General features: G+C 37.5%; 5 protein-coding genes and 1 long non-coding RNA gene across 10 annotated transcripts; 2 read left to right on the top strand and 4 right to left on the bottom strand.

Annotated features, from left to right (window-relative positions):
- Positions 1 to 253: 253 nt before the first annotated feature.
- On the bottom strand, positions 254 to 1685 carry LOC127244117 (homeobox-leucine zipper protein HAT7-like). Its single transcript, XM_051264458.1, has 3 exons — positions 1438 to 1685; positions 959 to 1350; positions 254 to 789 (listed from the first exon to the last, which is right to left on the bottom strand). The coding sequence occupies exons 1-3, from the start codon at positions 1496 to 1498 to the stop codon at positions 487 to 489; spliced, it is 756 nt and encodes a 251-aa protein (XP_051120415.1). The 5' UTR covers positions 1499 to 1685; the 3' UTR covers positions 254 to 486.
- Positions 1686 to 4080: 2395 nt separating this feature from the next.
- On the top strand, positions 4081 to 6303 carry LOC127244570 (uncharacterized protein At5g39865-like). Its single transcript, XM_051265144.1, has one exon. It carries the CDS (start codon positions 4728 to 4730, stop codon positions 5979 to 5981), a length of 1254 nt encoding a protein of 417 aa, XP_051121101.1. The 5' UTR covers positions 4081 to 4727; the 3' UTR covers positions 5982 to 6303.
- Positions 6304 to 6748: 445 nt separating this feature from the next.
- LOC127244295 (binding partner of ACD11 1-like) lies at positions 6749 to 9388 on the bottom strand. 5 transcript variants are annotated; one of them, XM_051264777.1, is made up of 5 exons: positions 9215 to 9381; positions 8745 to 8936; positions 8386 to 8461; positions 7688 to 7801; positions 6749 to 7483 (listed from the first exon to the last, which is right to left on the bottom strand). In XM_051264777.1, exons 2-5 carry the CDS (start codon positions 8864 to 8866, stop codon positions 7055 to 7057), a joined length of 741 nt encoding a protein of 246 aa, XP_051120734.1. In that variant the 5' UTR covers positions 8867 to 8936; positions 9215 to 9381; the 3' UTR covers positions 6749 to 7054. The 5 variants fall into 5 exon arrangements, with proteins under 5 accessions (XP_051120734.1, XP_051120727.1, XP_051120742.1 ...); XM_051264770.1 differs by having other exon boundaries at positions 9187 to 9380; XM_051264785.1 differs by having other exon boundaries at positions 9249 to 9368.
- A 1579-nt stretch (positions 9389 to 10967) lies between these two features.
- Positions 10968 to 12589, bottom strand: LOC127244339 (transcription factor PRE2-like). The gene is made up of 2 exons (XM_051264827.1): positions 12265 to 12589; positions 10968 to 11387 (listed from the first exon to the last, which is right to left on the bottom strand). Exons 1-2 carry the CDS (start codon positions 12541 to 12543, stop codon positions 11238 to 11240), a joined length of 429 nt encoding a protein of 142 aa, XP_051120784.1. The 5' UTR covers positions 12544 to 12589; the 3' UTR covers positions 10968 to 11237.
- A 3815-nt stretch (positions 12590 to 16404) lies between these two features.
- LOC127244351 (uncharacterized) lies at positions 16405 to 17708 on the top strand. The gene is made up of 2 exons (XR_007837173.1): positions 16405 to 16917; positions 17088 to 17708. It is a non-coding gene; the product is annotated as an uncharacterized LOC127244351 (long non-coding RNA).
- LOC127244276 (ABC transporter B family member 19) lies at positions 16917 to 23258 on the bottom strand. The gene is made up of 10 exons (XM_051264742.1): positions 22555 to 23258; positions 22400 to 22454; positions 21761 to 21936; positions 21175 to 21375; positions 20788 to 21047; positions 20351 to 20670; positions 20030 to 20253; positions 19126 to 19945; positions 18810 to 19051; positions 16917 to 18275 (listed from the first exon to the last, which is right to left on the bottom strand). The coding sequence occupies exons 1-10, from the start codon at positions 22798 to 22800 to the stop codon at positions 17067 to 17069; spliced, it is 3753 nt and encodes a 1250-aa protein (XP_051120699.1). The 5' UTR covers positions 22801 to 23258; the 3' UTR covers positions 16917 to 17066.
- Positions 23259 to 24281: the final 1023 nt, after the last annotated feature.

Raw genomic sequence — 24281 nt, 5'->3', positions numbered from 1 at the left:
TTTGTCTATCCACAATATGGGCCATGACAGAGTGGGAGACCCACTTTCTGCCAGATATTAATACTATTATCTTTTTAATGTAACATGGATCGTTTCCAGTGTATTATATTATATTAATAATTGTATTATTAATTATTATATATTTTCATCGGATCATGAATAAGATTGATTCTAGATGCAATGATCAATCTTAATTCTTCAATAAATATTTCTCTGACAAATGGAGGAGAGCCCGAAACATGTCAAACGAGAATTAAAGAAAAGCAGCAAGTGTTGTAATTATATATGTATGGTGGCAGCTTTTTGGTACAAACGAAAGTAAGTAAAAGAAATGCAGAATGTTGTTGTATAATTAAGAGCCATATATGGTCCCTATCTGCTCTCAGCATTCATTTCGCCGTGTCTGGATCACACCCGGCCGTCGCCGCCGGACCGGAGGATTGTGATTGTTCGTCGATCTGAAAAACATGAATTTCGAAGAATCCGTTAATGGAAGCTCTGATGTTCGGACCACGGCCAAAAATGCTGGGTTTGGTCTTCTTCAATGGCGGTAAACATGTTGCAGAAGCCGTCGGCGGTGGAGCCGTGGAGGAGCTGGGTTAGACCGCCGGCGCAGGCGTTTGACCTGATGTCGGGTTGAAATTGATACAATACGTTGTCGTCTGTTGGTGCTGTCTTGTTCAGATTGACGACGTCGCGACTGTTGTCGTCGCTGCCATAACCCTCGTTCTCCGTGTTCAAGTTGATTGGACCCGATCCTGTCGACTCCCTTGTTTTCAGTGCCATTAACTGCCACACACCATTAATTACATATATATATATATATAGAGAGAGAGAGAAAGAGCATTAAAAGAAAACCTAACAAATTCATCGTCATTCGTCGTCTCGTATTTCATGAACAACCCTAATAATCCAAGAAATCGCGATTCAAACTAGAAATCGAATATTTATTATAAACCTGTGTCTGAAGATTCTTGTTCTGGGATTTGAGGGCGTCGTTGTCGGCCTTGAGAGCTTCAAACTGTCGCCTGAGAACATCGTAATCTCTCTCCAATTGCTTCGTCTTCCATCGGGCCCTCCTGTTCTGGAACCAAATAGCAATCTGACGTGGCTGCAGGCCCAAAGCCCGAGCCAGCTGCAACTTCCTCTCGGGCTCCAGTTTGTTGCCCAGCTCGAAGCTCTTCTCCAGTGCCCTAACCTGCTCCATGTTCAGCCTCCTCTTCTTCTCCCCAAGCATCATCTGTGACCCGTCGTCCGACATTTCGTCGTCTGGCTGCAGCAGTTCTTCGGCCCGATCCATTTCTGAAAACGACGTCGTTGTCGTCGTTGCGGATCTTCTCAGCCACAAGTCTGGAAGAGTTGCACATACATAAATGAATCCACAGCAACATATACATCATATAAAAATCAAATCACACTTTGAAATAGCATACGTACCATGAAAGTCTTGAGGGTGAGACTGAGATGGAAAATGGGTGTCTGTTGGAATGAAGGCCATGGGTGAAGAATTAATTCAATTCAATTCAGTCATATAAATATATGAGTGTGTGGATTAAATTGGAGATGGTGGGAATCAGGGAGAGTGTATGGGGGAGAGATTTGGGAGTGGGAACATGGGCGGCAAGACGCTGGAAGCCAGCGATAATCTCTGCTCAGACAGAAAGGGCAAGAGAGAGAAACAGAAAGAGAAAGAAAGACGTCCACTCTTATTTATTGCTTGAAGATTCTTGCTGTACTGTAATATCGCTTCTTCAGAGGTCCTCGGAGCTCAACTCCCTGCTCTCACGTGGATCCCATCCAGTGGGTTGAGTACAGATTCAATGGTACAGATACACGGGGAGGCGGATCCGGGACTTTTCACGATTCACTTGTTGCGTTAAGAATTATTGTCATTTTCTTCTAATCCCATTCACAGAGAAATTTTAGGGTGTGTTTGGAGTGTGGGTTTTAAAAAAAGTTTCTCCTTCAATTTTTTATTTTATTTTTTATACTAAAATAAAATGTTCAAAATTTCTTTTTATTTGTTACCATTTTATTTTCTACGTACGTAGTAGTTTCTTATTGCTGTATTTTTTATTTTTTTTTCAAAAGAAAAAATTATTGCATAAATATTGGACTACTTTTAGGTCGCATGCCTACAATTGAATTCTAACATCTTCAGCCTAAAAATGTCAATAATTTACAGTACCATGATTTCCATTATTTAAATATATACAAGACGATATTTCAATTTTCAATCCCAACCCCCATTTTGCAGAAAAGATTAAAATAAAATTGATGAACAATCAAATTGGATCTGTACGTACACATGGAGTTAACTTGGAATATATTCTACAAAATGGTGTATGCATAAAAATATAATGATGCAATATATAGTGGTGAAAAAAAATTAACAGCGATAGGAATATGATTGAACTTTAGTTCGATAAAAAGAAGTCATTCTGCCCATCAGTTTCCCTCACGGATATTATTATTATTATTATTATTATTATTATTATTATTATTATTATTATTATTATTATTATTATTATTATTTCACAATCGCAAAAGGGATATATATATATATATATATTAAGAAATGGGATAGTTAAGGGATATAGAGGATTAATCATTATTCAAGAATCCAGAAGCAACCAAACCCTAAGAAGAGTGGGTAAAACCGAATGCACCCAAACATGGAATAATAGATACAAGAATTCTGATACTGCTTCATTGACCATAAATGCCTCTGATGAATCGCTTTTTCCATTACATTCATCATCCTTGCATTGCATGCATCATGGATTAATTCTTGAATTATACATTAGCACACACAAGTATACATATGTCTCTATGTAAGTACAACCTGCAGATATGATTTGGAGACCCAATCCCCAAGTTGACCAACTGCATATATATATATATATATATATATAAGTTTGATCAGAAGCAAGCTTGTGGTAATGATATACTATTAATTATCTTAAAAAGTTAAGAATGTTTTTGTGTTAATTGTTTGGAGCTGTGAAATCTATGCTGTATCTTCTTCTTCTTCTATTGTCCTGCTTACTTGTTACTTGTTAGCACATGCAGCCATCTTCCAACCCCAACCCCATGTGCTTTTTACATTTATTTTATTTTATTACTATTATTTAATTTATGCATATTATATTGTTAGCAAAATATAAACCAGTTTGACTAGTTGGCCCATTTCAACATTGTATTGGGTCCTCACAATGGGCTATCAGATTGGACTCATCTTACTTCTGTAAGCCCGATTAATAAATTATGCCAGCATTTCATTATTGCACATATGTACGTATATATATATAAGAATAAATGGACCTTGCACTTTGAATTTGTATCATCATGTCAAACTATCAATGATTATTATTATGTGTATGTGTGTGTAATTGAGAATTTGTACCTTAGGTGTAAAGTACATGTCTTTTTTTATTGTGCTTGACATTCAATTGGATATTGATTGGCAATGGGCGAAATGTGAACTAAAATTTAAAATAAAATGAAAAAAGATTAGGGCATAGTGGCAGAAAAATGATGGAAAATAATCAACTTCAAATCTCCTCCAAGCAACCGTTGATGTGGACGACATTGTATGGTGATTTAACCTCAAAGATTAGCTAATCGTAGTAATAGGATGACATAAAAGCCCAGATCTAGAGATGTGGATATATATCTATAATATCTACAAATCAAAGTATCAAACTAACCACCCCTCAAAAATCCATTTAAATTCCCATAGATATATATATATATATATATTCAATCAGCAGTGGGGCTGTAGCTGTAATGATAGTAAGGAGCGCATCCATTCATTAATGGCGTTGATTAATAATTTAAATTTTAGGTTAACTGGATGGATTCTAGATGTTATTTCAGGACTGTGTTTTTTGATAGATTGATACTGCAGTCAAATTCCTACAAATTGCTGTTGACTGACCCCTGTCCCTGTCCCTGTCCCTGTTTGTTTGATTATTTCAATACCTGAAAGTATTGTATTAGTTGGGAAGTATTTGTATTTGTGCGTGCCACGCTCTCTACTAATTAATTTATCTGCAGAATTTGAAGATTACATTGACCCCCGCATTTTCTGCCTCCTACTAACTTTCCAACCCCTTTTGCTGCCTGCCTGCCACACTCATATTTCTTTTCATACATTAATACGTTTTCCAGTTCATGTTCAAATCAAACCCTCAAAAGACCACTATTTAATTAATGATGTAATTACATATTTTGATAAATAAACCCCTTTTGTCCACATGTTTTTCTCAGCTGCGTCTGCTATTGAGTCAGTCAATCCCTTACAATATAGTATACATGTATAAATTTGTAAGCAAGCGTTCGTCCATGCTCTGGTTTAAATAATTTTACCATAAGGAAGGAAGAAGAAAGTTGTTCTTGATTGCCTTTCTATGTGGGCTTCCAATCCATTCTGTCTTCTCTGCTCTGGTTTCTGTCTGTGGTAAGGAATAATTTCTGTTAGCAGTGCAGGGCAGGGAAGGGCTTTAAGCCGGCGCAGATAAATCCAGTTTCCTTATATAATAGTTTCAACAGTTTTTTTTATATATATATTCTGGGATATTGGAATCTCAGCAAATCCACAGAAGAGCCAGCTCATTCGTGTTAAGAATGTTCCGGATCGAAATCTATTCATCATCTCCAATCTCTCCCATCCCACAACTTTATTAAAGATCGGATTTTTATTTCATTCTACTGTTGCTCTGCTGATGATGGGCTGTGCGTCGTCCAAGGACAAGCTATGCCGGAACTGCAAGGCGCGTTGTTCTCCGGTGCGGCGGAGCTACTCGATGCACGGCCACAATCCTCCCTGGCAAAGCCATCACATGGTGTCTCTAACTTCCTCCACGCTGGGTTCTTTGCGCCTTGATCCACTGATTCACAGTCATGTCTTGAAGGAGAAAGAAGAAATCGAAGCTCCAAGCAATGGGAGTAGTGTTGCAGAAGTTAAGGGTTGTTCTGAAAATGGGGAAAGTAAAATCAGGGATAGGTCTGCTAAAGAGGAATTCGCAATGGGGATGATTGAGGTCAAGACCTGGTCCAAAATGATCGACGAAAAAATCCCTAAAATCGCCCCTAAAACGCCGATTAGAACTCCTCCAGGGGAGCCTGAGATGATAAACGCCTGGGAGATGATGGAGGGTCTTGAAGACGTCAGTCCTGTCCGACCCATCCACCATTTTCGCAGCTTTTCTTTCCAGGTACCTCCCAGCCATTCTAGTCTGTCTTCCTCGGAAGATCAACAGACTCCAAGAGTGAAAGAACACAGCGATGCTGCCATGGCCGACAGTGATTCCAACTCAAATTCAAATTCCAACGACACCTCTATAGCATCCGAATTCGATCCTGAGGTGATAGCCACATTCCGAAAAGCCCTGGACGATCTTCCCCCTGCCAATACAATTCACCTCAAGCCATTGGAAAGCGAAGATCATCAGCCATTGGTACCACGCACAGACAAGTTAACTGTGTACTTCACCAGCCTAAGAGGGGTGAGGAAGACATTCGAGGATTGCTGCCATGTACGGGTCTTGTTAAAGGGGTTGGGAGTTAAGGTAGATGAGAGGGACGTATCAATGCATTCTGGATTCAAGGAGGAGCTAAAGGAGCTGCTGGGAGACGGGTTCATCGGCAGAGGCTTGCCCATAGTTTTTATCGGGAAGAAATGTGTCGGCGGGGCCGATGAAATTCGAAGGCTGAACGAAGAGGGAGAGCTCGAGAGGACAGTAGAGAGTTGTGAATTAATGGATGACACCGGAGGAGGCGATGGAAATTGCAATGCTTGCGAAGCATGCGGCGATGTTCGATTCATGCCTTGTGAGACGTGTTCGGGGAGCTGTAAGATATACTACGAGGGGGAGGGGGATTACGAAGAAGATGACGAATACGACGAATGTGGCTTCCAGAGATGCCCTGATTGCAATGAAAATGGACTCATTAGGTGCCCGATATGTTGTGACTAAAATTATCATTAGAATTCACATAGTCTGCGTTCTTGTGTTGTTTGTTTTAGAGTGAACAGTTTTGATGGTTTGCCTGTGAGATTCCCTGCAAGAATCTCAGCTGCAAACGTTGCGCAATTGACAAGTTCTTCACTTGTTGTAATACTTCAAGTCATTTGATCTCTTCCTTGGTGAGAAGCATATACAAATGAATTCGTTTGAATAGTTTAGTATGCCAGAGTTGAAAAAGTGAGTGGAAAGCATGAAAACCTGGTTGTGGAAGAAAAGACTTCCCCTGTATTATTTATTATCTTTGTTTATTATTATTATTATTATTATATACACAAAATTTCCAGTTGTGGATCGGCGTATTCATTCCTGCTACGCTGTTTGTGGGCCGACTGCTTTTATCTTTATTTGGTCCCCCAAGAATTCATGATTCTGTTGTTGTTTATTGCTCAGCTGCTACTTTTTGTTTTCTTTAATGATTCTATTATTGATGTGTGCAGCCACAGGTTGCACTACCAGCTGAAAATTTTTAAGGGTTGGTTCAGATTAGGTGCAAACTTCAAGTAAACTCCATGGCCAAAAAACCATGATGTTCATAAACTCTAGGGGTTCTTTTTATTGTTAGGTAAAAGCTGAGGGACTATGAAACATGTTGTGCCAACTTGGTGGGCTTGTCTGAACTGTACTCATCCCCTCGTTTCTTGAAAATAATGTATTGAGTTGATACAAACCATGGCCATGTGGTCATGGAAAAAAATGCATGAGAAGACAAATAAATATGGCATGACTCTAAATATAACTTTGCCATTGATCAATCACAAGCATATAACAAGCCAACAATAAGCAGCTGTCAGTTATTATCACATTCATGAGACTATAAATTTTTTCAACTATGCAGCAGCTGGGATGAGAGCACACTTAATTTGGTAGTCCAACTGCTGCATCACTAACTACGTTGCTCCAAGTTGGATTAAATATGACCGCAGCAATTTTGTTTTATTTTAAAAGGCAGCCTAATTTCAACAACTAAAGTTTTTACCTTGAAGTAAATACTTCAGTCCAACAGACAGTGCTGTCTATGGCTCTCACTTTTGGACACCTCTGGTTCCTAAGTCAGCAGCAGCCTTGGCCGCACGATCCAAAACATCAGAAACCCAGAGCGCCCCTTGGGCAAAATAACTACTGTTAACCACAGCACTTGCAGCAGCTGCAGCAGTTTTACCGGTGTATGTTGCAACTGATTTAGTCACCTCCGTGACACGGTACCTCTCATCCACGGATTTTACAGCTTCCACTCCCGAATGGATCTTATCTGTGAGTCCGATTCTTTTACTGAACTCTGAAACCTTGGCAGCTGCAGTTGATGAAACTTGATGGGATTCATCAAAAGCTTTGGCTTTCGACAATGCATCTTTACTCAAAACATATCCCTGTGAGATCATGGTTTGCACAACCTTTTGCACTACTGTCACTGCTTCTCCAGGTGTTGAAATAAATTTGTCAGAGTGGGTAGCCTGCCATGAAGCATAGGAACCAGCAACCGTCACACAGACACCAAAACAATAGGGCACATGAAGAATGAAAATAAAATAAATAACCGGATCAACTTCCATAATATATATATAGACACATATAATGCTCACTGCAATATAATTAGCATCCATGCTTAAGGTTTTCATCAAAATCTTAACAGCTACTTCAATTATGATAATTCATACCGCTATGTTGCTTCCATTCTCTGCCTCCTCATGATCAGTGAGGTATGGAGATGGATCAACATAAACTGTTCCGCAACTAGATACTGCTACTGTCTGCCCAGCAATTTCAGATCCCTGAAATCAATACGATAGAGTAACATCGTAATAAAACAAGGTTATGCATAGCATTGATATAATGCCAAGTTGTCATTTACTGCAAACAGGGGGTGTGCAATGAAAGTCTGGTGATTGTTTGCAATAGGGGCACAGAGGCTGCTCTCCCCCCTGGCAGGATTAAAACTCATTAACATACTAAACGGAATCCATGTCTCAGATAGCTAATAGATATCAAATTATAGTGGAATCAAATTCTCTCAGTGATTCAAGAAATGTTAAGGTGGAAATTTCCGATATGCTGCATCGTCAACCATGATAATTTTATCATAAGCAAAAAAGTAGCCACTGTGTGAATGGGCAAGAAAAAGCCAAAAGAAAAGAACCCTATAGCCAGTTTTTAAGCACAAAACTTGACAGGCCATTAAAAGAAAGATAAAGAAGTGAGAAGGAAAACATTCACAATATTTGGTTCTAAATCAATCCGCAAGGACCAAACTAATACTTACACATTTGCATGAGTAACTAATGTAATCAAATGCTGACTACCTCCAACAAGTGCGAGAAATTAATGCTTAATCATGAAAAAGTCTAAGGAGACTTACACTGAGAAAGAGGGCAATTTTCACAGAATATGCTTCCTCAAACTCAACATAAGCAATAGAAATATCAGCACTCACTCTGTCACACAAAACAAAACATTGAACTTTGATATGTTGGGACAAAAAGTAATAAGCACCAAACAAAAGCAACAATTCAATACAATTGCATGGTAGCCAGTCTGAAAATTTTTCCTTCCAAAGAAATATGCATGTTCTAACACTATGTATAAGTTACTCTGTTTCAGATCAAACATTAGCCAGAGCATTCCACATAAGAATAAAAATGAAAAATTAAACTCTACACTCTCAAAACAAATAGTAAAAGATATCGCTACTATGGAATGAGATGGCCGTTATACTACCTTGTCACTTGTAAGTATTTAATGTTGCCACAGTTGAAGAAAAACCGGTAAACATCTTCCTCACTTGTTTCTGGTGAAAGCCCAATGACTTCAACCATATATCTACCCTGGTAAACCTCCATTCTATCTTAATCCTCACGAACTTTTGAGAATCAAGAAACTAAGCAGCAAATGCACAGTAATTCCAGTTGCCTGAGCAAATAACACTTTATCCATAACGAACTTTTCAAGCAAAGACAAAGCCATTATCATACAGAGAAAAATATCAGGAATGACAAGACGAGCGATTCCAAAAATGATTATTAGGGTTCACAAAGCGTATTCTTCAAACGGTAAAAATGATCGGCCACCACAAGTAAAATTATATGAAGAAAACAAAAAAGGTAAATCGTTAAGCAGCAAAGAGGAGTTCCTTGACATGAATCTAGCATAAGTTTCTCACTTGTATCTATATATGCACATCCACATACATTCAGAAGAAGAAACCAAACGTTCAAGGCTCACACAAGTCGACGCATTCCAATCCTTGCTCTCTTGTCAACACGGAGCTGATTTAGAACGATAACCCCCGCCTCGATCACTGTATTCCCGAGTGTCATTACTGTTGACAGTTGAGCCAATCCGATCAACTGTTCATCGTCTCGGTCGCATAACCAATCATATCCTGCCGACCAAATGTCAGAATTAATTGGGCCTTAAAATAATCTACACCGAACCCAATCACAGTACTGTTCAGCCCATAAAATAAAACGGCCCATTAAGGCATCAATTTTGACCTTACTGCCAGTGTGTTGACTGATAACTGACTTCCCCTATGGGTTTGGTCAACCATTGGTCATACTAAGAAGTGGGTGTTCGTATTTGGTGTCACGTGTTAAGGTGACCACGAGAATATACCAAACAGGCAAATTTTGATTGGTCCAAATCGGGGGCTAATACAACCTCAAATAGTGCTTGGTGTTTGGACCAGATTAGATCAAATTAATAATATTATTATTATGGGTAATTATGAAAACCTTTTGTGATTAGGACACCAGCTTTGAGAGAAGGCAATGTCCCTTTCTATCTCCTGTAAGGGTGCAGTTTTGTCTGTGGGGCTTAATTAATTAAATGGTTAAACAATTAAGTGCTTAATGACAAATTTACTTTATTTTAATTGGGAATTTAGTGTTGTGTGCATTTACGTACATATATAGTTGAGATTTAATGTTGTTTGGTGATTAAAGGCCGTAGGCATGTGTATCTTTAATTGCATGGCGTACCAGATGTCATGGTCGTGTCTGCTTTTGGTTGTGTGATGATCGCACATTTTATGACACTGAAAATGAAATAATATTTGTATATTATATTATTTTGATTTGATGTAAATGATTAGCGGTCATGAAATTAGATCTGTGACCGACGATTTCTTTAATTTTTATTTATTTATTTTCTAACAAATGAATGCATCGTCCATTATTTTATAAAAACCTTGAAATAATATATGTAGAAATGGTTTTCTTTAGAATATTGGACACTTTTTCTATTCCAAACAATATATTAGTAGTACTTTGTAAAATATATTGTAAGTACAAAAATTAAAACCTAGTCCTAACTTAATAAATATAGATACAAATAAGTGTTGGAATATAATAAATATATCATATCAAGGACCGGTATTGTAGAATTTGATTATTACACCAACGGAAAAGGGTCTTGTCGGATGGTCCCCATTCCTTGTTTGTCCCTCCAATTCCACAATCAAGAATCAAATCTAAAGCTAAACCAGCTGATCTGATGATCGAGTTAGTTAAATAAGTCTTTAATTTCTCAAGAAAAATAAATTAAATAAATGTAGACGGACCTCATTAATAATTAAAGACCTATATATATATATATATATTCCAATATATGCACGTAATAGCAGCAACATATTAACTTTATGTTTTTAATTAATCAAAGGTGTAGACAATCTTTCTTTCCTTTTCTCTTCTCTTTTTTAAGCAAATATTATCTTACATAAGTTTCAGTGAGGACATCTATATTGTAATCCAGTGAATATGAACGATTTATATACTATTTTGGTAAGTCATATATGTCTTCTACTACTAATACTAATACAGTACTAATAATATTGTGAAGTGAATATATATATATATATATATATTTATATAAATATAAACGGTAACGGTCACACACAAATGTATATATTTAAATTAAACCAAGACATATGGAAAGAGAAGCTTGGAACAAATAACTTTATAAATAATGATAATAATTTTAGTAATGGAAGCAAGGTACGTACAACAATGGCCTTTACTAATCAATCAAACATGCATAATATATATATATATGGACCCTTAAGATATTATGCATATTGATGAGTTGTTGATCCATACCAGAATTCCACATCCTACAATATAGATATATAGATGCATGGTAGCTTTAAATATAACATGATAATAGTTGCATGCAAATATATATATATATATAAAATTAATAATGAAGGCTTAATTAGATTAAGGTCCTAATAATGGCAGCTTCAGGGCTGTCAGCATCTATGGTGGATAGCAAGTTGGAGAGCCTGTCACTGAGATCATCCACTTCTTTGTGCAAATTTCTTATGTAGTTGCAAGTCTCCTGCAGCACCTTGCTTGCTGAAGTCTGCATTAATTAATTAACACATTGTCATTAATTACCAAATATAATACCAACAATGATCAACATCCATTCTATACATAATCCAAATATATATATGTATCTGCAGATTAATGTGCAATAGCTACATTCCAACTGTCAAAGACACGAGTATTGATCTCAATTATGAGACGACATCGACCTCTGTTTGGACAGAAACGCGTTTATATCAGACATAATTTGTGCCATTAAGACCTGCGGCTCCACCAACACACAAATACATACATACATACATATATGTGTATATTAATGAATTAATTTCTCTCGAATGATGGGATCGATTTCTGACATGGAGGAATTCATTCGTGTTGTGTACAAACATGACATTAATGGCCCTCACTGACTGCGACTTGCAGCTTCCACCAATTACTAATTCATTCATATTCATATTCATTTAGGGCTCATCTCATATATGATCAGCAGCTTCAATTTTTCATCTTCAGTTATATATTAATTGTTGACAGTACAATTGCAACCATTGTTTTTAATTTGCAATAAAATTTGACTCAACGCTACTACTGCTAGTACGTAGGATGTTATAATAACATAAATGCATTGATCGATCACTCCAATTAAAGGTACCTAACATGTAATGCAGGCCTTCTTTCTTGTTTAGGAACCCTAATTAGATTATTATTAAAAACCCTAATTACAGATTCCACTCTTAATAACCAATTACTGCGCGCATGCAAAAACACAAACATATATATATATATCTATATATGTGTGTATATAAAGCTTTAAGCAGGTACATGGATATATGTGTAGTGCTTATTTACTGTCTGCATCAAAGTGAATGAATTGTAATTGATAATTATAATGATACATATATATATATATAGACCTTGTTGGAACGTCTGTTGCTGCGAATTTCAGGGAGGAGTTGGTGCAGTTTGGAGACGAGATCGATGATCTGTTCGTCGGATATCCTGTTGGAAGCAGCAGCTGTTGTCTGCCTCGACCTTCTACTAGAAGAAGACATCCTAAATATACTACAAATAAAGTAAATTATAGTATTATATAAATATTTCCTTATTAAGCTTGTGCCTGAATTACAAATTAGAGTGATACTTGGAAACTTGAATTTAGGTATGATTGCAGTATTATTAGAAAGGGGAAACATATATATACAGATTGCTGATGAGTGTGTGTGTGTGTGTGTGTATAGTGAAGTGTTAAATATATATATATATATATATAGAGAGAGAGAGAGAGAGAGAGAGAGAGAGAGAGAGAGGAGGGGGTGGGGTGGGGATGGCAGAGAGTAAGAGTGGGGATAAGATAAGAAAGGGAAACGTATTAGAGAAGGGTTATAAAAGTGGGATGGACCAGCAGAAAGGGATGAGTGAAGAGAGAGACCACAATATCCAACAAGACAGTGATGTTTGGATGTGTGAACATGACCCTCCCCTCCCCCCACCCCACCCCATCAAATTACTCCTACCTCTCACATTATATTTCACTATATATATATATGTATATTCCTGGGTATTTCATTATATTGATAAATATACCTTTGAAATTCTCCAAAACACAACAATATTGTGCATGCCAATAACTAGCCCAAACTATGTATACACCTTCAAATGGAAATCATTAAGCAATATTATTATTCTTTCGGATCACTACATACATGCATGGAAAAGTCGATATACTCACTTGCAATTCTAGGTTTTAATTCATTCGTAAAATTCTAGAACTATGTATATATAGAGTGTCTTTACTATGGAATGGGATGGGATGGGATTATATACAATCTTTATAATTAATAGACTAATCAATATGATACATTGTTTACTATATGCAATTTTAGTACAAGTGTGATTTAGATATATAAATTAATCATACACTAGGTGGGATTAATTATTTTAATAAACTGATTAAAGGGAATCAATAATATCATCCAACTTAGTCATCATCATAAGTAATACACATATAGTCGTCATAGATAATAGTTGGTTTAAATAGGGTTAACTTGTTGGTTTCCAATAATAAAAATAAAAAGTAATTAATCCGTGACCAATGCTCGTGTGTTGTTTTATTTTAATCAGTCTCTACATGCATTTGAACATCGTAAATGGACAAATTGTCATGTCAAAACAATTATGCAATTAACACATGAGATGAGATGTCTTGTGCTGTAATTTGGAAATCAATCAAATTAAATTTTAATTTCAATTCCATACATAATAGTATTAGTTACCATATCAATCTTTTATACAAAATGCATTCCAATTTAGACTTTATAGGTTTGTTTTTATGTTGGGGGTTTAATCAGGAATTGTATGTGTGAGGTTCAGAAATAGTAAAATAAAATAAGATTTTAAATAACAAAATAAGTAATACTTACTTGGCTAATATGATATTGTCGGAGCTGCGCATACACGAATACATTGTCTAGAACCGGGGATTAATGGCATGTGTGTTTTTGTTTTGCCAACTTCAGCTCTTGATTCCATCGCTACTATATATGTAAAACTAAAATTGTAAATTCTTTTCTATAAATAAAAATAAAAATAAAAATAAAAATAAAAAATTTTCTATGTTGGAGGAATGGGGAGAGGCTAAACCAAGTTGGCTCGAAAGTTAATGCAGTGTGTTAGCAATTGTAGTAACAATGTGGGGCTTTGTGTGTTCGTCTCAACATACACCACCATGTGATCATCATTGGATATTAATTAATTATTTTATTTAATTTTTCCTATATCTTCATATATTTTTCCTGTTCATGCAATTTAGATATTCCTGTATCACACATTCTACAAAATCATAGGTTGATATTATATATATATATACCCAACACCTTTTTATATACCAATTTAATTGAATACTACACGCTGCCTTTTTATAGTATCTGACTCAATTAATAATTGTATATATACATAGTACTGTATGAACAGCAATAATCGTCTTATTTATTTTATTTTTTCTACAAAATAATAAAAATAATAACTCCTGAGGTATACTAGCTCGACCATATATATATATATATATTATTTCATCCGTCCCTCCAAATTATATAAAATTATGTTATTTGTTCGAGCATGAATTTTTAGAAAAATGAATAAAAATAATATTCTTTTTATGATTAAAAAAATATATATATAATTGTAGAATTTTTTTATTAAAAAGAAACAAGAATAAATTTTAAAAACAAATATAAAAGAAAAAAGAAAGAATCAATTTGCATAATCAAACAAATATTTATTAAGGTTGAAATATTAATAATAATGAATAATATATAAGAGGAAGTGATCACGTGATGGGCACATGAGTGAAAGAAAAATGGCTGAGCAATTATTAATAATAAATATGGTGGTGTTCCGACATAACCACGAGAGTGTGCCAAATATCATCCTCATTAATCATATGTCACATGCCTTTCCCTCCACCCACCGCTTGGCACGTGGCATCCTACTGTTTAACAGTATTATTATTCTTATATATTAATTTGTTGTACCATTACCACAAAAAGGTTATATTGTCACGTTGATATGCTGCCATCTTCCACAATGATACATCGGCCTGTTTCCTTATGTTTTATTTGGATTGTTTTAATGTTTTTTGTTGTTTTAGATTTCAAACTTTTAAAAATAAAAACTAAGTATTATAATATATATGGATTGTTTGTCATGGAAATATATATATATATAATTTTACTTATTTATTTTTCTTAGTTTTTGTAATGTGAAAATAAAAAAAAAGTACAAATGAACAAGCTGGGATGGGATTTTATTGTATATTTTCACCTTTACCACATACCACTCAATGCCTGGATGCCCAATTTTATACTTGACCAATGAGAAATCATAACGATATAATTATCTTTACCACAATATATATAATAAATAAATAAAATATAAAATTGTAAATATTAGGAATTTTTGTATGTGTCTTTCCAACTTTTTTTTCTTTTTCTATTCACTATTAATATTTTATTTTCTCTTAAATGTAGTAAACAGCTTTTATTACTTAATAAATATTGAAATAGAAATACAAAACAAAAATTAAAAATACAATATCAAACCCAGCTTGGAAATTAGGTGTGGTAAAGTAAATTAGTGAACTATGTTTGCCACATAAGATCCGAAGACTTGGGGTTTGAACCATGTGCTATTTACTTTTTTTTTTTTTTTTAAATAAAAATAATTACTTCAGTAATTATATGAAAAGTGAATAAATAGTATATATATACAAAATAATATACTCTAATATTTTAAATTACATATACATACTTTACTTTAATGCAAACGATTTTTCAATAAAGAAATCAATGTTAAGCTAGGCCCATTATCATGGGCCTAGTAAACTCTACATATAAGTATTTGGGCCTTTAAAATTGTAGTGTGTGGGCTACAAAACCAGTGGGCTTTAGCATTTATTCTTCATTAATCATAGCACGTGTTTCCTCATTTATTTCAATACCTAAAAATATTAATGATAACAATTAAAAAACAAAGGAATCATATTTTACAAAGTTAAAATTACTTACATAAAATGATAATAATTACTTGTGATAAGTTTTGTTGAGCTGAAAATGGAATGGAAGATGTAGATGGGGAACAAAATGTACAGGAGGATTTAGCAGCAGAGGCAAAATCTATGACCCCAGAACAGTCAAGATTCAGATCATCGTGGTGGGGTGTCACCATCTTCATCCTAGTGTGACAGTGACCTGACCACTGACCGTGACTGCCCAACTCAACTCTGAAATATATGGAAAAAGAAACCACCCTTTTTCATCCATCCATAGATATTTCAAAAGGGTCCACTCCAATCCAATCCACAAACAAGAATTGCCATTGGCATTGCCCTTTTACAACTACCCTTAAAACTTAAAACCCCAAAAAAAAAATTCATTTAAACCACGTGAACAATGGCCTGCAACTTGGTTTGTGTTTTAGCTCTACTGTAAACTTGGATGGAGTCAGGCCCCAAACCAAGTACGAGCATTAATTATTGGTATAATAATCAACTGCTCTAATCTTCTCTTCTCTGCTTCATCCACTGAAATTTTGGCATCCATTTTCATCCAGCTCATTTACTCGGCTTCACTTCACGCCCCTGTCCTGTGTGCTCCCTTTTTCGTGTATGTAAGAAGTCAAGAAAACTGTCTGCTGTCACTGCCACTGCCACTTCATTGGCTTGTTTCAATGCAAGTTCGTTCTCTCGCCCTCACATGGCAGTCGATGATCATCATCATTGTCCCTTTCTTTTGGAAATGGAATAATTAATGGCGGGTACTTTTTCCACTGTGTACAGGGAGCCGGGAGGGAGGGCACTGGCACTGGCACTCACTTTATAGCCATGGCAGATTCATCAATGCGTTGCAGACAGACACTACTACTTGTACTTAACAAACTTCATCACCACAGGGATCGTTTTCTCTCTGCAATCATTCATTAACTCAACTCGCCATGTTCCTTCCTGCTTTTCTTTCATTGGGACACCACATGATTAACAAAAGCATCTTTTTAGCACGCAACTCTCCACTCAGGTAGCAAGCAGTCTTTATATCCAAATTATCTACAACTATCATCATCACCACCAAGATCCATCATACACAGAAAACAAGACAACAGAATTAAAAAGAAATCAAAACAATGGTTAATTAATTACTCAAGTCCTTTTTAACTTTTTTTTTTCTCATATGCGATGGTGCTGCAGCTGCAGCAGCCGGAAATACGCGCCGTCGGGCCTGCCGATGAGGTCCCCGTGGCTGCCTTGCTCCACGATGCGCCCATCTTGAACCACGGCAATAGAGTTCACCCCACATATGGTGGACAGCCGGTGCGCGACGAGCACCGTGGTTCTGCCTTTCATAAGCCTATCGAGTGCTTCCTGCAGCACGCATTCAGACTCTGCGTCGAGAGCACTCGTGGCCTCATCGAGCAAGAGGATCGATGGGTCCTTGAGGACAGCTCGCGCAATGGCAATTCGTTGCTTTTGTCCTCCAGAGAGCTGGACGCCTCTCTCGCCTACAGGGGTTTTGTACCCCTCGGGCAAACCACTGACAAATGTGTGCACATTGGCTGCACGCGCTGCTTCGACGACCTCTGATTCAGTTGCGCCATCTTTGCCGTAAGCGATGTTGTCAAAAATGCTGGCTGCAAACAGCGCCGGTTCTTGCTGAACTAGACCAATCTTTAGGCGAAGGGACTTCAAGTGTAGTCTCCGAATGTCTTTGCCATCAATCATGACTTTCCCTCCGATAGGATCGTAAAACCTCTCGATCAGGGCTATGACCGAACTCTTTCCCGAACCACTTGCGCCAACTAAAGCTTGGCTCTGCCCTGCTCGAATTCTCAAGTTGAAATCCTTGAACACCATTACATCCGGGCGGGAAGGATATGCAAAGTCAACATGGCGTAGCTCAATGTCGCCTCGGATTGTTTCAAGAGGCTCGGCCTCAGGATCATCCGGATCAATCCTTGTAGTGCGGTCCAGAATCGAGAACACTGAGCCAACAGCTTCTCCACCCCTGATGATTTCTGGGGCAAGACTTACTGTTTCAGCCACAGAATTCGCGGTGATGACCAAGACAACAAACACTTTAATAACCTTCGAGAATGTGGATGCGCCATTGCTAACAAGGTGGGCGCCGTACCATAGGATAAGTGCTTCAGAGGCATAGAGAGCTAGCTGTGAAAGGCCAAACAGAAAGCCGGAGCATTGGCTGCGCCGAAGGCTTCTCTGCTGAGGGACGCGAAGCTGCTGGCTGAACAAAGACAGGACTTTTTCTTGAGCATTGAATGCAGCTACCGTTCTAATGTTGCTGACTCCTTCGCCCGCAATCATACTAGTTTTTGCATGCGCCTTAGCCGTGTCCCCGGCGAATCCTTTGAGAGAGAGTTGCTGTAATATTTAGACAGTAACAAATTTATATATCAAACTCTTTCATCCACAGGTAAAAATTAACAAAAGGAACAAACAACAAAGAAAAGGTAAAAACAGAGAAGGTAATTAGATATAAATTCACGGGAAGAGAATCTCTGGCAGCTCTGCCATAAAAAATGGAGTGGGACTGGATGACAGTTAAAATTTTGTATCTGTAAATTCAAACCCTGGCATGCTCAGATATTGAGTTGAATTCCAGCAAAAATCAGACATAAAACTGACTCACTGCACTGTAGTTGCAGAGCAAGGTGAACTTTTTAGATTAGCTTCTGTATGTGCAGTGCAGGTAAAAGTAAAAGATGGGCAACAAGAATGGACTGTGATATGATATAAAATATAATAGCACTCCTCAGAGATATTGAAATTGATGAACAATAATGGAACCCCCACAGGCCTGAACAACATGTATTATATACTGGCATGTATTATTGATTTCGAAGATATGATAATATTATTAATGCCTGGTATTTTAGCAAGACTGAAGATTGTTACCTGGGCAAAGTTTGCAAGGACGAGAAGGGGGAAGGTGCCGAGAATGAGCAGCGAAACCCGCCATTCAATTATGAAGGCAACTATGAAGGAAGTGAGAAGGGAAGTCATGTTTTGTAGGATCACAGAGATCCTCTCAGCTATGGCGGACTTTACGTCTGCAGCGTCGGTGGCGAGGCGTGCAGCAAGAAGGCTCGAATTATTCTCCTCCTCATCGAACCATCCAACCTCATTCCTTAAAATTGCTGAAATGAATGATCAAACAGTTAATAAAAGCAGCATTGCTTTGCAAAGTATAAATTTGACGAAATATCCTAACCTGCAAGCATCATCCTTCTAACTCTCGTTGTAAGATTCTCTCCCATGATGCTGAAGAAATAGTGCTGAATCAGATAGGCAACAACAGCATATAGCCCAGCTCCGATGTAAATGAAAACAAACTCCTTTGTTTTGTGTTCCATGGCAGCTGGATCTCGGTAGTAAAACACCTCAATCATATTACTCATCACTATGGCAAAGGTAGGACCGATGAAGCCGGAAAGAACAGATCCAACAGCTCCCATGATAGAATAGGGCCACTCCGGAGCATTTAATTTAAGAAGCCGGCAGAAGTAACCAGCAGGCGCTGGAGTTTTCTTCTCAGTTTCGGCATTGGATACCATTTCTATTCGACCATCAGCACCAGTGCTATAAGAATAGCTCAAGTTTCTTAAACTTCCGGATCGCAGGCTAAGAGATTTTGTGGACAGTGAATGACTCAGCCGTGAGGACCGTGTGCGACGCGTTGAAGGATTCGAAAAATCTCTGTTCCCCACCATTTCCTGGAATCTTATTAAGGACGCATATGCACCAGCTTTGGAGATTAGTTCTTCATGTGTGCCTGTTTCGACAACCTGCCCTTGCTGTATAACTGCAATGCAGTCAACGTTTCTTATCGTTGACAGGCGATGCGCTACAACTACTGTAGTACGCCCGACCATTAGACGATCCAGCGCCTCCTGCACAATGTTCTCCGAATCTGCATCCAATGCACTTGTCGCCTCATCGAGAAGAAGAATTTTTGGGTTCTTCAGCATTGCCCTTGCAATTGCTATTCTCTGCTTTTGGCCACCAGAGAGCTGGACACCTCTTTCTCCGACCTGAGTTAGAATTGAACAAGTTAATCAACTAAAGAATCGTCGACTTACATTCAGAGAAGATAATTGCAAACAAAACAGGCCTACCTGAGTGTTGTATCCATTTGGAAGCAAGGTGATGAAGCTATGAGCATTAGCAGCAGAGGCAGCTGCTTCCACATCTTCCATGGTCGCATCGGGCTTTCCGTACATAATGTTCTCAAGGATTGTGGTGGCAAAGAGGGCAGGTTCTTGGTTCACCAAGCCGATCTGATTGCGGAGCCATGTCAACTGAAGTGTCTTGATGTCCACATTGTCCAGCAATATTTCTCCTGTTTCATTGCAAGATCAACAAACCACATCAAGATTAAACTAAACCATATTCGATGGAATAGATCAGTCAGTGTTGGATGAAGCTTTTCAACCTACCGTCAATAGGGTCATAAAATCTCTCTATCAAGGAGACGACAGTGCTTTTCCCCGAACCACTGCCACCAACCACGGCAACAGTTTTCCCAGCAGGGAAAAAGATGGAGAAATCTCTGAATATGATGACGTCAGGTCGAGATGGATAACTAAAAGTTACATTCTTGAACTCAATGTTCCCGTTGACATCAGTCAGGCACTTTGAACCCGATGATTGGTGTTCGACTATTGTCGGCTTCTGCTTGATTATTTCCATTAATTTGTAACCAGCAGCTTTCCCTTTGCTGAATGCTCCAAGATTAGAAAATGACTGGCCCAAGCTCCTATAGAAATCAAACAATCAGAATCCTTTATATATATATATATATATACACACACCTCCAATCAATTGGTTCAAAACAATTTTAGAAGGAAAATAAATGCAATCGTCAAAATCTTACATGCCACCAACAATAGCCGAGAATATAGCAGTGAATGCCTTGCCACCATCTGTCTGTCCGTTTCGGATAAAAACACCGGCATACCAGAAAACAAGAGCCCACGACATGCAAGCTATGCCATAAGTGCATCCTAGTCCCAGCCCTTTTGCCATTCCAGCCTTGTATCCAAGCTTTAATGTATTCTGTATCAACTCAGAATAGGCACTGAGGGCTTTCGACTCGCCAACGTACGAGTAAACTGTCCTAACTTGTGCAATCGACTGCATCAGCATAAAAAGACTAATTAGCACGTGGCAATCCAAAATGTACCTTTTCAACATGACGACTACGCTTTAAAGCTGCAGAAATATTACGTGACCAAACAACATTCACTTTGTCCGTCCTAACCTGCTCTGCGATAATACCAGCATTAGCATAAGAATCGCGGCTCTTTGACGTGAGCCCCGTTAGAGTATACGCGTATAAACCACCAGCAAAGGCGATTCCAGGAATCACAGCAACGCTGAGCAGAGCCAGCCTCCATGCAGAGACAAAACCAACCACAAGCCCCGCCAAAAACGTCGAAAGATAGTGAATGAAATTGCCAACCTAAAACGCACATTCAAAAATCTTTAACAAACACAAAGCATCATCAGACATTAAAACCATTCATAGGCATTTTAGCTAAACAAGTCACCCACTCTCTAAGCATTAAATTGAAGCAAATTTGGAAAAATCAAACAAGAACCACATTCTCAAATTCCACTGACATGAGCTACAAACTAAGAAGCCAGAAACACATGGGGTCCACATCCACTAGATTGATGAACACCAAAACAGAACTCCTCTGACTGATAAATGCTCCCTCTTTACTAGTGAACTTAATTTGGCAGTCAATTTTCTCATTTTGGAAAGCAATATAATGGAAAAAGATCAAAAGAAACAGGTCAAAGGGAGAAATGCAAGAAGAAGAAAATACAAAACCAAACCAAACCTTCTCACTAATGGCATCTTGCACAAGAAGAGTATCTGTGGAGACACTAAAAACAATATCCCCAGTTCTTGCATCAGTATCAAAGAATCCGACGTCCTGCTTCAATACAGCCTCCAGGTACTTCTTTCTCAAAGCCCCAGCTTGCCTCTCCCCAGTGTACATCCAACATGCAATCTCTGTTTGTGTTTTTTCCACAGAAAACTGTTAGTGTAATTTGGTGAACCCAAGACTGATTGAGAAGTTGAAGAAAAGAACCAAGCTTTGTAAAAAGGGTAACATTAAATTCTCAAGTATCAGCATTGATGGAGATGTGAGATGGGATGATATAAAATTAAGAAAATAGTTTCAAGATGTTGACAGGTGAATAAGATCAGGACAAACAGACGGTCCATGGACCACGTGACTGATCCGTAGTGAACTGGCTCGAATAAACAAACTACTACTACATGAAATCAAAACCTCATTTTACAAAACCATTGTCTGTATTGTATTGTTCATACATTGCAATTATCAGAACAGAAAAAAAAAAAAAAAAAAAAAAAAAAAAAAAAAAGAAAAGAAAAAAGAGGTTGCTGGAAACAGTGATGAGTTAATTGAAGGAGAAATTGAATAGAATGAGGAATGAATCACAAATCTCACCTGCGTAAGATGAGAAGCAGACGATCAATCCAAGATAGACGAAATACAGAGCATACTGCATCCCATGGTAAAACAAGAAGCGTCAGATCTGATTAATGCTTCAAAACATGGATAATAAAACAAAAGCTCGAAATTATTCAAGAATGGAAACAAACCTTAGCAACTTCATGTGTCATCTTAGTCAAGTCCATTTGGTTCTTCCCGAAACCATTGACCATTTCACCAAACAGTAAGAAGAAAACAGGCATGGAAGAGCCGTGCACGATTGCCCCAAGACTGCCACACAGCATCAAAACAATGTCATATTTATCTGCAAACGAAAACAGCTGGTGAAACGGAAGGCTCTGCTCTTTCTTCTTCTCCGACTCTGGGATTGATTTCCCATCAGCTCCCTCCGCCATTTTCCCCACACAAAAAATAGTAGCTTCGAGCTCGGGACAGCACCGGAACAAAACCACACAACCAGCTAGCTTTCGATCACCCCCACCGAACTCACCTCAAAGCAAAAAGGATAAACAAAGATCAGATAGGAATTCTTCCGGTGGGCATTTCCATAAGAACGCTAAGATCTGGAAAACACTAAAATCCTACTATTATATATCAGTCGGCACTTATCACCGCATTAAGAGGAAGAAGAGAGAGCAGAAGAAACAAGTTCAGTTAGTGTAGGCGTGGGTGGGTGTGGAGTGAGGTTACATAGAGAGAGAGAGAGAGAGAGAGAGAGAGGGCAGTTCAGTAGTTTTGGATTTAACCGGGGGCCAGGGTTTGCAATGCAATAAAGGTGTTGTCCAGGTTAAAGGGAATCTCATCAACACTCAAATCTGCAGTGGACTCGACTGCCCATTTCTACAGAGTCTTCCTTTCCTTCGCTCTGTGGCTTCCATATGCGTGCGTAATTGTTTATTTTATCTGCTTCTGCTGCCATCAGTTTTTCCCGAGAGACCCTCCTCGGGCTTCTAACTTTTGGGGGTCGCAAGGATTCCACCAAGCTCCCGGGACTCCAACGCCAGATCCCTCCTCCGTTACGATCTATCTGAAGACTCTTGTCAATTATTGCCCATTTATTAATTTTTGAAGGCCAAACATCTTCTCCCATCTCCATCGACGATACCTTATTTTCAGAGACCTTTTTCCTTTAAAAACAGAAGCATGTGTGAGCATTTTCAACAAATGTTTCATTCATATTAAAAGTAGAAACTTTTAGCTACGAAATTGCCAAAAAAGACACTAAGAAAAATAATACTAATAATTAAGGAACATAACAAAATTAAAACTCAACTAACATAGATAGCATTGATTCTATTTTAAAAGAGTAGTTAATGTACACCATTTAATGCATGTGTATTTATGACTACATACGTACTTTCAAAATTTTAAAAATCGTGAACATATAAATAAATTTGAGTAGCAATAATAATAATAATATTCCTGGAAATAAAAATAAACTATATGTGGGTGTGCATGTCCAATCCACGTACAAGTCGTTATTGATTTATCACACGACCACTTTCATTTTAGAACAACTTTTTTGGACCATGCTACTCCCATTTTTCCAGGCTATAAATTTCTAGGGAATTTCTTGATCATCGAACCTAGCTCATTATATATGTATATTAGTTTCTTAATAAATGTGATTAGAGTAACAATAGCGCATAGTATAGCATGTATAGGCTTTAATTAATAATAATAATAATAATAATAATAATAAGAAGAATGAATACTTTAATTTAAAGTGGAAAGTTTGGGGGGTAAAAGTCAAAATAAGAGTCAGAGTTATGCAAACCCTAGCTAAGCACTAATAAAGAGATGGATCGATTTAATATTATATATAATAATAATTAGCATAATCCTTTGACAGCAGAGCAGAGTTTGTATTGCTACT

Source organism: Andrographis paniculata, unplaced genomic scaffold, assembly GCF_009805555.1.
Source record: "Andrographis paniculata isolate CXL003 unplaced genomic scaffold, ASM980555v1 Contig19END, whole genome shotgun sequence".
In the NCBI taxonomy this organism is placed as follows: Eukaryota; Viridiplantae; Streptophyta; class Magnoliopsida; order Lamiales; family Acanthaceae; genus Andrographis; species Andrographis paniculata.
This window is presented reverse-complemented; position numbering and strand designations above follow the sequence as displayed.

What these genes read in the sequence shown, in the direction of transcription:
- LOC127244117 (XM_051264458.1), bottom strand. Translation starts at nt 1,498, where the DNA reads ATGGCCTTCATTCCAACAGACACCCATTTTCCATCTCAGTCTCACCCT. An exon ending in TCACCCTCAAGACTTTCATG is followed by an intron (nt 1,351 to 1,437) that starts GTACGTATGCTA and finishes CAACTCTTCCAG; the next exon opens with ACTTGTGGCTGAGAAGATCC. An exon ending in ACAAGAATCTTCAGACACAG is followed by an intron (nt 790 to 958) that starts GTTTATAATAAA and finishes GGTGTGTGGCAG; the next exon opens with TTAATGGCACTGAAAACAAG.
- LOC127244570 (XM_051265144.1), top strand. Translation starts at nt 4,728, where the DNA reads ATGATGGGCTGTGCGTCGTCCAAGGACAAGCTATGCCGGAACTGCAAG.
- LOC127244295 (XM_051264777.1), bottom strand. Translation starts at nt 8,866, where the DNA reads ATGGAGGTTTACCAGGGTAGATATATGGTTGAAGTCATTGGGCTTTCA. An exon ending in AAATACTTACAAGTGACAAG is followed by an intron (nt 8,462 to 8,744) that starts GTAGTATAACGG and finishes TTTGTGTGACAG; the next exon opens with AGTGAGTGCTGATATTTCTA. An exon ending in AGAATGGAAGCAACATAGCG is followed by an intron (nt 7,484 to 7,687) that starts GTATGAATTATC and finishes GCTTCATGGCAG; the next exon opens with GCTACCCACTCTGACAAATT.
- LOC127244339 (XM_051264827.1), bottom strand. Translation starts at nt 12,543, where the DNA reads ATGTTTCCCCTTTCTAATAATACTGCAATCATACCTAAATTCAAGTTT. An exon ending in GCAACAGACGTTCCAACAAG is followed by an intron (nt 11,388 to 12,264) that starts GTCTATATATAT and finishes TAATTAATGCAG; the next exon opens with ACTTCAGCAAGCAAGGTGCT.
- LOC127244276 (XM_051264742.1), bottom strand. Translation starts at nt 22,800, where the DNA reads ATGGCGGAGGGAGCTGATGGGAAATCAATCCCAGAGTCGGAGAAGAAG. An exon ending in CTGGTATTATCGCAGAGCAG is followed by an intron (nt 21,048 to 21,174) that starts GTTAGGACGGAC and finishes ATGCTGATGCAG; the next exon opens with TCGATTGCACAAGTTAGGAC. An exon ending in CAAATGGATACAACACTCAG is followed by an intron (nt 19,946 to 20,029) that starts GTAGGCCTGTTT and finishes ATTCTAACTCAG; the next exon opens with GTCGGAGAAAGAGGTGTCCA.